This window comes from Megalops cyprinoides, chromosome 15, assembly GCF_013368585.1.
Source record: "Megalops cyprinoides isolate fMegCyp1 chromosome 15, fMegCyp1.pri, whole genome shotgun sequence".
NCBI classification, from domain to species: domain Eukaryota; kingdom Metazoa; phylum Chordata; class Actinopteri; order Elopiformes; family Megalopidae; genus Megalops; species Megalops cyprinoides.
Window position 1 is genome coordinate 18,670,555 of NC_050597.1, and position 13,286 is coordinate 18,683,840.

General features: G+C 46.0%; 1 protein-coding gene across 1 annotated transcript in view; it reads left to right on the top strand.

The window, feature by feature from the left end:
• LOC118789995 (adhesion G protein-coupled receptor A3) overlaps positions 1-12,444 on the top strand; it is a 105,228-nt gene extending 92,784 nt beyond the window's left edge. Inside the window, exons 16-19 of the mRNA XM_036546777.1 lie at positions 968-1,091; positions 4,638-4,783; positions 10,474-10,569; positions 11,018-12,444. Coding sequence (XP_036402670.1) covers positions 968-1,091; positions 4,638-4,783; positions 10,474-10,569; positions 11,018-12,266 — 1,615 coding nt within the window. The 3' untranslated portion in view covers positions 12,267-12,444. The remainder of the gene's footprint in view (positions 1-967; positions 1,092-4,637; positions 4,784-10,473; positions 10,570-11,017) is intronic.
• The last annotated feature ends 842 nt before the right edge of the window (positions 12,445-13,286 follow it).

Below are 13,286 nucleotides of genomic sequence, written 5' to 3' on the forward strand. Positions count from 1 at the left end.
GACAAATGTACCCCCACCACCCCCACCACCACCACCACTACCACCCCCCACCATTATCAAATTTTCCCCCCTCTAAAAATAGCACTTAAGGTTCGCTCCACATGAGGGAGGCGCTGGCTGCTGCTCCTCATTTCCAGCGTATTTTTAGCCGTCGCTCGGGCTTTTATGGATAAAGCAAAGTTATCCGCCCGGCTTATTTGGGGATAAAGGCTTTATGTAAACGTGGTGTGTGACGTTGGAGGAAGACCAGCCGTCTGAGGCTGGATTTGACTGTGGCTGCCGTGCCACCCCCCCCCCCCACACACACCCCTCCCAACCTGTCACTCTGCCAGCCCAGCGTCCCCGACAAGCGGAGGAGACGGGCTCTTTGCACGGCCGCGCCGGGGTCTGTCTGGTGGTGGAGTGATGCCTGGCTGTTGCACTTGACCTAAAAAGCCCGCTCGCAATCCCCCTGAAAATGGCCCCCGGTCAGGCGGCATGGCGCTTGATTGATGGCCTCTCCATGCTACGTCTCAAGGCAGATGCAGTGCCGTAGCCAGGGAACAGCCGGTCGCTGTGACACCAGTTGTGCAGAGGAGACTGACTCTGACTGTCACATCTAAATTGTATGTGTGGCGTGGAGGTTAAGGAACTGAGGTTGTAACCAGAAGGTTGCAGGCTTCATTCCCAGGTGGGGTAGCGCCATTGCAAGCTACTTCACCTGAATTGCATGAGTGCATATTCAGCCTTACAACTGGATAATATCTAAAAAAAAATGTGGGTCACAGTGGCTGAGAGCATTTCCAAAAGAAATGAGTCAGAATTTGTTATGAGGAGTATAAAGGAGGACCAACACAGTAAGTACATAAGTAACATAGTAAGTAACTAAGTACTGTGATCTTGGTGCTTTTTGCTTCCTCTATGTATGTGACATTTTTCTCTCATTGGATTTGCTTTTATTTGATTTGTCTTCTGTCCCTTTTGGTAGCACAATCCGCATCAGCAGAAAGGGATGGCACATGCTCCTGAACTTCTGCTTCCACACAGCCCTGACCTTTGCAGTGTTTGCTGGAGGCATCAATCGAATCAAGTACCCCGTCATCTGTCAAGCAGTGAGTGTTCTGGACTCTTCCTTTTTCTTTTTCTTTTCTTTGAATGCTTGCAAGCTTTTTGTCAAAATTGACTAGAAGAGAACACATAGCTGCTAACACATGGCTCAGTTATTTATTTATTTATTTATTTTTTGTGTGCAGTGAATACACGACTGAACATTCTGTGCCATTGTAACAATGAATGAATGCGATTAGCCAGGCTGATGAACATGTCCTGGCCCTGTTGTGCTGAGCCGCTGGTGGTGCTGCGTGTGCCTGGTGATAATGGCATTCCCTCCCATCCCCTGAGGTGCCCTCATCCCCTGAGGGCCTTTCCAGAGAGCGCTTTTTTTAATAATTAGCGTGCGTTCAGTGTCTGCGCAGCCGCGTGGCTCCTGTGCCTTTATTCAACACCCAGCCCCCTCTGCCAGCACTTCTGAGAGACACTGAGTTGTGGGGTGGAGAAACAAATGCTCTGGGCTGGGAGTGGGGTTGGGTTGCTGGCGGAGTGCTTCTCCACACTAAGTACATTTGGCTGCAGGGTAAAGCTTGAGCTCTTTCTTTACGCACTGAAAGCAACAAACTATTGACTACTGCCTCTGCAGTTTTTGTGAAAGGCATCGCTGGTGTTCAGACTAGATCAAGATAATGTGCCTGAGGTAAAAAATGAGTCCATTTAAAGTTAGGGTTGAGATACATTACATTACATTACATTACATTACATTACATTATTACCATTCACGAGACACTCTTATCCAGAGTGACTTACATATGTTACAATTTTTACATGTTATCCATTTACACAGCTGGATATTTACAATTGTGGGTTAAGTACCTTGCCCAAGGGTACAACAGCAGTTCCCCAGCAAAGAATGAAATGGCAACCTTTTGGTTACAAGCCCTGCTCCTTTCCACTATGCTACACTGCCGCACGATGAGGGTCATGGATGGGGACGGTAAATGGATTGAACACAGTGATGGCTTTGACATAAATTGTGACAAGCAGTGGCAGGTGCAGCGACAGGTAGGAGCTCTACCATGCAGCCAGACCCCTCCTTTCTGTACGCCTATCTGTCATAAGTATACCGGAAGGAGCACACATTCCTTTTTTTCTTTCAATGCAGCGCAACAGCAATTGATTTGGCTGAATAGATATTGGTAGTTTCTTTTTCCTCTGTTTTTTTTTCTTAATTGATGTTCCAAAGGCCTGAGTTCGTCCTCTATTTATAACAACGACGCTTACTTCCCTTTGACAGAGCTGAGGAGAGCACAGGGGCACACGCACTGTCAGAAGCTGTTTACTTTATCTCTGCTTTTCTTTTTTAAGCAGCATATGCCAGTAATGCTACGTAGCTGCTCGTCACTGAGCCGTTTCTGAATAACAGGGTCATCTCTGTGTCACTACGCCACGCGTGTATTTTCAGTCGTTTCACTGCATCCTTATTTGCCTGTATATGTTCAAATATGTCTCTTTCACGCACGTGTCAGACACGTCGACAGTTGTGAGGGCAGTCGCTGAAAGGTCATAAAATCCATCAGTTTCCTCTCTCTCTCTCTCTCTCTCTCTCTCTCTCGATCCCTCTCTGTCTTTCATCCTTTCCTCCACTCTGATAAGTGCTGTCCCGCTTGTCATTGATCTGCTTTCAGCACCTCCCAAACACTGAAAATCCACAAACAGTCATAATGTCCAGATTGCGGACACAGTCATATTCCGGCCACGTACAGACACATACAAAACATGCACTTTTCTCACGGTTTTCGTGTTTATTTGGGAACGCACAGTAATGAGTTCATGCTTGCTATTCCACCTGTGTCTGAGAAGCCTCCACTCTTTGGTGGCACTGAAAAAGCCAAACAACAAACAAATAACAAAATATCCGCCCCATTCAGCAGTGTCAGATGTTAAATTTCTGAATATTCCACAACTGTCTGTTTAGCCTCTTTGTAGACATACGCATGCTATATATTTATACATTGTTTCATGAGAGTCTTGCATATTTTTTTTAATCTGGCCTCTGTGAAAAAGTAGATGAAGAGCTTTGATTTAGAGAGACAACATCACAGAGTTCTGGGACTCTTCCCTGTTCGTCTTCCCTCCTGTTATATTTGTCGCAGCTCCACAGGCACAACAGGCAGTGTTTGGGGGAATTACCCGCCATCTTTGTTGAGATGTTTAGCCACCCACTTTGTGAGCCAGCTCTGACGGTATCCCTGAGTTTTGTCTCTACTGAATTAGACTTGCGTGTCTCTTTATCCCGCACCCCGGTTTGCGGGGGGGGGTGGCGGGGGGGGGGGGGTCGACTTCAAGGAGCTCCGAATCCTTCAGAGGCGCAGCCTCCTGGCGTTATCATCAAACCTCCCCCAATCCCCCGCCCCCCGCCCCCACAGCCCAGTGGAGCGCTGGCAGCACCGAGGCATGTATATTTGTGCAGAAATGCATTCTCTCTTTGACAATCAGGGAGATTCGCTTTAGCGTCAGATCACACAATGAGCACAACATGGCAGCGTGTGAATCACAGCCCGTGAACCCGAAGCCAGGATTCCACCAACTGATTTATGGTGCTGTTGCCTCTGTTCCTGCTCCGGTCTCTGGAACAGGACTGCTCTCATTCTGCTAACATTAGCGTGCGGGTCACTGCTTCAATTTTAACTGGCCCTTAACCAAAGTCAGTGACACCCTGCCCACCTACCCCCCTCCTCTTCACCACATGCTCAGGACATTCTGGTCAAAAAGGAAAGAAGGGAAAATCACCCTAGGACTGTGGTTAGTGATTGGAAGATTGGAGCAACATCTGATTTAATCTCTTTGGGTGATGTGACTACTGACAGAACGCCAACCATTTGATTAGAGAAATGACACATCTCTACTCTTCAGACTTCACACACTCTCTGATTATGAATTCTCTTGATACTTGTTCAGAATTCTTAAAAAGACAATGGATATTGAATTATGGGGTGGGAAATCATGACTTTAATAAAAAAAAACAGCACAGCACAAAACAGCAGTGTGATACAGCATTAATACTCTACATCTCTAGTGCTGTAGTGATCTCAATGAACTGGAGAAAGGATCAAGCACAACTGTTTCTAGTAAAAAAAAACAAATTTAATGCAGAACAAAATAATCCTTCTACAGGAATAATCTCACTGTCTTTTTATTTTTATTTATTACTTGATCTAATGATTGATTGGTTGATGATAGATAATCTAAGTATTACCGTGTGTATCTGTCTGTGTGATTGTATGTGTGTGTGCATTTGTGTGAGTGCATGTGTAGGTATGAGTGTGTGTGTGTGTGTATGCCTGCGTGTGTGTGTGTGTGTGTGTGTGCGCGCGCATGCATGCCTGCGTGTGTGTGTGTGTGCGCGCGCATGCATGCCTGCGTGTGTGTGTGTGTGTGTGTGTGTGTGTGTGTGCCTGCGTGTGTGTGTGTGCGCGCGCGCGCATGCATGCCTGCATGTGTGTGTGTGTGTGTGTTTGTGTGTATGTATGTGTGTGTGCCTGCGCGTGTGTGTGTGTGTGCGAGTTAAAGGCTGTGAAAGTGACATTTTGTCTCTTGTGTCTCAGGTTGGGATTGTGCTCCATTACTCCTCCCTGTCTACAATGCTATGGCTGGGGGTCACTGCAAGGAACATTTACAAACAGGTGACCAAGAAGCCCCAGCAAGTTCAGGACGGAGACCCACCTCCAAACCCCAAACAGCCAATGCTAAGGTAAGCCCCGCCATTCTTTTTACTTTACAGGGAGGGCTGTGCCCAGTTTAACCTAGTTCTGTCATCCTTAATCTTGTGGTCAGAATTTGGATTAAACCAGCGTTTGAGTGATATTTGTCCCTGTTCTTTTTCACGCCACTTAGGGGTGTGTGTGTGTGAGAGAGAGACGGTGGAATTTTTTACTTCTCGTGACTCTTTCTGTCACTGTATGTTATGTTTCTTTACCCAAATGTTTAACACCTTTCCCTGATGTTTCAATGATGAATTCAGATTTGATCTTTCACTGAAGGTACTGGAGTAAAAGCAGCAGTTTCTTGCAGTTCTGTGTCTCCTCTCCTGTCTCTGTAATCATACAGTGATAGTTTGCTTTGTGTTCCCAACCGCAGTGCTGTTGTCATGTCTCTCAGTTTATTCCGCATTTCTCAACAGAAAGAATGATGAGAATTTTTTTTATTTGCACAGAGGTATTACATTTACAATTCAAGTCAATTCAGCGGCTAGGGATTAGAGGTTTTTGGTTGAATAATAAGAATTCCATTATGTGGAAATTAGTCAGATAAATACTTTAGTTTGCATCAAGTGGATGTGAGGTGCATGGCATTTCAAGTGCCTGGAATAGTTTACGTTTTGGCTCTTTGAGATGGAAAAGGCCCATGGAGGTGAGTCTCTTGAAGCAGTGGGCAGTCCGGTGAAGTGTGCTGTATTCGAGACCAGTGTGCAGTGTGTGTTGGGTGTTCCCGTGCTGATCGCTGTTTTTACCACAGCTATTGTCCCTGAGAAGCGCCAGGGGAAACATTGTGCCTTCACCTCCGCCATTGTCATCTTTATCATCATGGTCATCATCATCATTGTTGTCGTCACTTCATCATCATCGTCATCATCATTATCGTTGTCATCATAGCCATCACAATCATAGTCATCATCATCAATATCATCATTATCATTGTCACCATAGTCATCATTTTCAACGGCTTCACCATCATCATCTATACTGTTATTTTCATCGTGTTTTGGTTCTGCAGGGCAGAGGAGGGTATCACCCCTGCCATTTGTGAGGGTGTGTCAGTGGGGTGGAATGAGACAAATCTGTCCATTTCATCCTCTCCCTGAGAAACCAGAGCCTGTCTCTAAGCCCAGTAGCATTGCGGAACATTATTTATTTATGAGATTTTTAAAATTGTACTTAGTTTTTTTTTTGGGTTCAGTTTTCAGCTGCTCGGGGCGTTGCCTCTGATTTAAAGTCTGGTGTTATCTTTTCTCTGCTCGGTTCTGACCCCGCTCTGAGTTTGGGTCCGGGACAGGGGGGCCGTGCTTGGGCAGGCAGCTTTCCGAGCCAGTGAAAGCTGCTGCATGTGCACTTTTCACATCACGTCCCAGCCAGATAACTCGATTTCAGAGAATCCTACAGGAAAGCCTGTTAAAGCGATGCTGTGACCGGTGCGGTGCCGTGCGAGGCTGCAGCGTCTGGTGTCCTTCAGACCCCCCCAAGAGGAAAGTGTGTCTGTCTGGGCTTTTTCTGCATCAGTGCTGCATAGATGCATGACTGATTCACTGATCTTCACATTATTTGGATTGCTCTCCCTAATCGCTGAGCATGCTGCATCATCCAGTGAACAAAACATAAAGATCACTGCATGTGCATGGCATTGATCCTAAAAAAAGCCCATTGCCAGCCCAGCCTGTGGTGACTGATACTGGAGGTTAGAATTTGCCTTATTTCTTATGCCTGGATTGTCACACATGAATGGACTGCACAGAGAACTAGTATAATGTCTTTTTCTTTTTTGTGTGGTCTTTCTTTGTTGTAGCTGTGGTTGTTTCAGCTGATTTTGAGTTCCACTGAAATTTTTGCCTTTTGAACTGTTTGTCCCGCCCTTCCTTATGCTTGTTGAGTCTGCACTCCTGGTATGCAGGGTCCCTCAGGAGCAGGCTGGGAACAGGCAGGTCTTTAGCCACTCGTGTGGGGTCCTTGCGTGGAATATTCTGGAGCCCCGCTCCTCTCTGCCGAGCCGCGTTTCTAAAATGAGATTATGGGGCGTCTGTCAGGCCGTGCCAACGCAGCGCTGATCTGCAGTGATTGATTCTGAGATCCCCAGTCTCCTCATCAGCATGGCTCTCCGCTCAGTGGGCGCTGTCAGTGACAAATCAATGTCACTCACAGTGTGATTTAGTGTCACCAGCATCCACACACACACGCGCGCACAGACACACACACACACACACACAAACTCATGTGGTCTACATTACCTTGTTGCTCTTAAGGTGCACTTGTGGATTTATGTCATGCTACCCATTTATAGCATGACTTAATACTAAGATGTTGTTACATCACAAAAAACAGGTTAGCATAATGATGCCTACTTATAGTGTTGCGCCATTGGCCCAGCTTTTGATGGTTGCGTCTTGACCGCTACAGGTTGTCATTGGCATTAAAGCAGTGAAAGGCACATAGCATTTGTCTCCTCTCCTGGGAAGCTTGAAATGACTTTATGACAGAACAACTTCCCTTGCCAAAAAAATAAATTATTAATTAGTAACATTATTTGTATAAGCTGGAAGCTGGCTAGCTACGTGTGAATGGCATTTGTTAGCTTCTCATAATGTAATAGAGTGCAGCTCTCGGCAGCAGTTATCTGTGGTTTTATTTAGTTTTATTTCTTTCCATTCAGGGTAACGCCTGGATTGGGAGATGTGTTGGTAAATGAATTAATTTAATCAGAAGCCAGCCATGAGGAGGTAGACAGCAGAGGGTTTGGACAGTATCACTTTTCATTAACACCCTCCAGCTCCAGACTCCTAAGTATATAGGGGGAAAAAATGAACAGAAAAATTGGCGCATTGTTCTGCTTAAAATAAAAACTCTTATACTTCAGTCTTAACAGCATTTCACAGAGCCAAGTCATATTGTTCACAAACAATGCCTTTCATTCCAGAAAACACAAGGAACACATTTACACACACCTCTGTAATTTGTATCTTGTAAATCCTGTCATGATTTATGAGGTTCTGGTGCTTCTGAGGGTTTTTTAAACCATATCACCAGGCAGAATTGCTTTGTCTACTTAAGATCTTTTAGTTTTCATTTGCAAACTTCTCTTCTGAGTTTGAACCACAAATGCTAGAGTGGATTGAGGTCTGGAGGTTGAGATGGCAAGAATATTTATTTTGTGCTTATTTAGCCATTTCTTTGTATATTTGGATGAATGCTTTGGATTGTTGTCATGCTGGAATGTTCATATTCAGCCAAGTTTGCGCTTGGCAGAAGTAACAAGGTTTTTAGCCAAAATCTCCTGATACATTTTGGCGTTTATGACACCCTTTGCCTCTGGGACTCGTAGATATGGTGGAGGGGGTCTGTCATGTTTTTCGGATGTTTTGCATAAGAACGTGAAAAGTTTAATCACAAGAACAAGTCATTTACCCTGAAATCAGGTTAAACGGTATTTACCTTCAACAAGATGATGTGGTGGAAATTAGTTGAAAGGAAATGTCATACTGAGTATTAGGAAGTATTTTTTCAGTCAGAAAGTTGTAAATGCTTGAAATTGCTTACCAGGGATTGTGGTGAAAGCAGAGACCCTAAAGCTTTGAGGACTGGGCTTGACACAGTCTTGAATTCACTGTAGACTATAGGCAGAACGATGAGCCTAACACGGCTAAATGAGCGCTTGTCATCATTAAACTTTTTATGCTCTCATATTCTTATGGAAAGCATCCCCCAACCGTAATAGACCCACTACCGTTCTTCACAGTGGGCGAGTTCTTTCACAGCATGCTTCACAGAAAACATGACTCTAATCAGCGTGTTCAAAAAAGCTCAGATTTCTTTTCATCTTCAACATTCATGCAAGTGACTTTGAATGGTTCTTTCTGACACTTCGTAACCTGAAGATTCCTGTTTTTTAAGATCTTCATCTGTTGCCTTTGGATTCACCGTCATCCCCTGAATCACTTGTCTCAGTCTATATTGGCAAAATGCACCTCTTCATCAAAGTACACCCTTTTCTTGGCAGGGGTGCCGCTGTATCAGTGGCCTTAAATTTCTTAATAATAAACACAGTGAAAAGTGAGAGCTTGTTTTTTCTGCCTTTTGTTAATGATTTTATAGCCATCTCCCAGTTCATGTAATTCAGTGACCACATGCATGCAGCCTCCTGAGAGCTCTCTGATCTCACCCATGATAATGCGCATTGCTAATGAATTTCTTGTGCGTGTTACCACTTTTTATACCGCTATGAAACAAGAGGCCTTTGGAGGCCTTCATATAGTTCCAGAAGGTTCCATTAAACTTCTAGTTAGCAGAATGTTGGTGGTGGTTTTGTTGGATTTTATTTAAAAGATTAGTTAAAGATGTGAATAAATGTTTTCTGGAATAGAATTCATTATTTTGGAAGTCTGAATTCACTCTGTGCAATTCTTAAGTGATTAAAATGTAACCTTTTTAATTTTTAAAGCAAAAACAAAATAATCCAGTTTGTATTTTTCCTCTTTTATAGCCTGGTTTTGGTCCTATTTAATTATGGGTATGAACAAATTATGTAGGGCACTGTAAATAATAGAAGTATTTATTATATGAATAGACACATAATTATAGGCACATAAATATGGTATTATATGTTATGACATCATGTATCTTGTGTAACATTTTATATAAACACCAATGAAACAATAGGGTTTGAGTTGTGGTGAATCGGGGTGAGCTGGGTTGAGTTAGGGTGAATTGGGTTCAGTTCGAGTTTATTGGGTCCTGTTTATCAGATTACTGTGCTCAATGGCATTGCCCTCAGTCCTGATATTTCCTGTTTCTCATGCTTCTCAACACACCACTCCAGTGAAAGATGGAAAACATTCCTTTATTGTGTTCACAGTTTCTCAGCTTTTCTCCGCTTCTCTCGGAAGACAGCATAAAACACTACACCCCAGTAGATGTAATGCTGTAATTTCTTCTTTCTTCCTTTCTTGTTGACTTGTATTTAAATGGGGTTTAGACAGAGGAGGCTCAAGGGGAACCCATTCCTCCCAGACAGCGACAGCATCATTAATGCTTACCCCCCACCCCCTTCCCCCACCACACAGGGGAACATCATCATGGTAATTGAATTTTGCGAGGTGTGTTGAGAGGGGTGGGGGGGGGGGGGGGGGGGGGGGGGTAGGGGGGCTATGCAGCTGCAGTGAGGCATGCTGGGAGATTGGGGCTGTCATTGCTGCACTGATTCAATCACACGTCTGCACAGAGTGAATCACAGGCAGAGGGCTTGTCAGTCATCTGTTTCTTGGTGTTGTGAGGCACGGTAGATTTTATGAGAGGAATGCAAAGGAGATATGCAGAATAACACATACAACACACACACAAAACCATACTTTTTTCTTTATCATCAGACTATGATTCCTGGCTGAAAGGACTTATTTTTCAGAAATGTAGAGAAAAATGGATCATAAGCCCTCTGTTTCAGATGAATCTGTGTCTGTACAGGGTGAAACTACAGCTGTGTAGGTGTCGGATCTGTACAGTCTTAAAACCTCACAAGGCTTTATTGTGTCATAAAATGACTTATCTATAAAAATTCTCATTTAGTATCTGCTGTTCTCTTTCTCTCTTTTTCTCTTGGTATCTAATTCCCACCCCCCCCCCCCCCTTTTCCTCACCCACATTTCTCTCTCTTTCATTTTCTCTCTCTTGCTCCCTCCAGATTTTATTTAGTCAGCGGCGGAGTGCCCTTCATCATTTGTGGAATCACAGCAGCCACCAACATCGACAGCTACGGCAGCGGAGAACAGACTCCTTAGTAAGTCTCAGCCATACCATCTCAAGGTCACAGTTTGTTTTCACCTGTGAAAAAACCTGTTCTGCCTTGCAGTGATGTCACTTCCTTTTCTTTATATTCATCCTTCCACAGTGAGGCCTTATGTATCGTTTTTTGGCAGCATATACCTCTGTCCTGTAATGCAAATACTGGCAATGTATAAATGTATACAAATATGCATGTGGAGATGACAGGGTGGTGTTATGGCTTGTCTGTGGTACAGTCACTCTCCCCTCTGCAGCTCCACACTTGCATATCTACCAAAGATGTGATAGTATTTATTGACAGATCCTAGAAAAGAAAGAAGACAGTCAGGCAATCTGTAGAATGGCATTCAACATATGCTGGACTTAGACACAGTTGAGTCAGTTTTTAACAAAATGTACAAAATGTTTTCTGCCATTGAAAGCGACTGTTTCTTTTGGACCAGCTGCTGGATGGCGTGGGAAACAAGTCTGGGCGCCTTCTACGGTCCCGTGGCCTTCATCGTCCTGGTGACGTGTATCTACTTCCTGTGCATTTACATCCAGCTGAAGCGCCACCCGGAGCGCAAGTACGAGCTCAAGCCTATGACGGAGGAGCAGCAGAGGCTGGCCACGGGCGAGATGGGTCACTGCCACGCGGGCGACCCGGGCGGCACGCCCCACTCCCACGCCGTCTGCTCCGCCATCAACCCTTCCCTGCTGGCCAACGAGCACTCCTTTAAGGCCCAGCTCAGGACAGCAGCCTTCACCCTCTTCCTCTTCCTCGCCACCTGGACCTTCGGTGCCCTGGCCGTGTCACAGGGCCACTTTTTGGACATGATCTTCAGCTGCCTGTACGGAGCCTTCTCCGTCACCCTGGGCCTCTTCGTGCTCATCCACCACTGTGCCAAGCGGGACGACGTTTGGCACTGCTGGTGCTCCTGCTGCCCCTCACGCCGCAACGCCTGCGCCGGCCCCGGCCACGCCCGCCCCAAGGTCAACGTCAACGGGGACACGCAGGTGCACGCGCACGCCCACGCGCACTGTCACATGGACTCGCCTTGCCAGGGCAAGGCCATGCTGTCCCACAGCCACGGCCCGCCTTCCGCCCACTGCAAGCTGACCAGCCTGCAGGCCATGCAGAACCACGTGACCTGCCTGTCGCCCGTGGCGCCCTGCTGCGCCGCCCTCCACAGCCACCAGCTGCTGGACGACGAGCCGCACGTGCACCTGCACGCCGACGTCGACGGCTACCGACCCAACGTGCACGTGCACCGCTGCCTGAAGGGCAGGACTAAGCCGCGGCACTTCGCCCGCCACCGGCCTCCAGGGGGCGAGCGCGAGTATGCTTACCACATCCCCTCCAGCGTGGACGGGGGCAGCGTGCACAGCTCGCACACAGACAGCCCGCACAGCACGCACGAAAGGCACCTGTGCCACGCTGCGCATGAGGGACACGGCTGCCACGCCCTCTGCCACCGGCACGTGTGCTGCGCCAAGGCCGACCTCTTCCCCACTGTGTGCCAGCCCGAAGGCGGCGAGGAGATGGCGCACCACGCCCACCTGGAGATGCACCCGCGCAGACAGTCCTACCCTCAGAACCTGCCCAACGAGAACGGCATTCTGAAGGCCAGCATGCACGAGGGCTTCCTCTACAGCTCGGACAGCACCGGCAACATCCGGACTGGGCCCTGGAGAAACGAAACTACCGTGTAGTCCTCGCGGGCCCCGAGCTGTCCCCCCTTCCTACATCCGTTAGGACAAACTCAGCATTTCAACTACATGTGCTTTTTATATTACTTTCATGTCTGTTGAAATATTTTTTATTGTACAGAAATCTCGCGTTACATGTTCGTCTCACAGATTTCACCTGCGTGTAGACAACAGAACAGAAATGGCTGCATTTTCCTTTTTAAATTTTAAAATAAGGACTGAGGACAAAAATAAATACCTTTCATTTAAAGTATTTTTATAACTACATAACTAAAATCTATGAGAAGTGTGTGTGTGTGTGTGTGTGTGTGTGTGTTTGTGTGTGTGTACGTGTGCATGTGCGTGTGTGTGCCTCAGGGTGTGTGTGTACATGTGTATATGTGTGTATGTGTGTGTAAGAATTATTGCAGATAAAAGTGTCTACTAATAAAAGAGAAAGTTCTATGAAGAGTAGATTTACCCAGCCCCTGTGAGTGTCACTTCTCGGTGTCCGACATGTATCTGCAGTACTTGGAAAAATTTCCCTAAGTGTATGAGACAAACTCACCAGCAATTTAGAATCATGTGTATTTTCAGTCCTCAAACTACTATATACTGTGAAAAGCAAATAGAAATATCTTAGTAACTATACTAAAAGCGCATCTGCTTTCATGACAGCCAATAGGGTGTGGAAATAACACAAAACTAGAAAAGCTGCCTGATTATAAAAGCTCCACACTTGTCTGTTCTGCTAATGTTATCAGCTGTGATGGAATATCCTGTCTGTGTGTATTGATGTCCCATCATCGGAGATGCACATTCAGTGACATCGCTGTTAAGTTGACGGTGCTCTGGGTGGTCATTTTAAGTGTCTGCTGTGTCATCGCTTTGTGTGTTTGAGGGCCAGTAAACAGAGCTGAGGGGTCATCAAACCACGCACCACTTAATAAAGCAACAGCAAACCCCACCTATCAGTAACCCCCTGGTTTCGTTCCAGTGTGTGTAAGAGTCTAATGGAGTCCAGAGCTGTGTGCTTTTCATTCC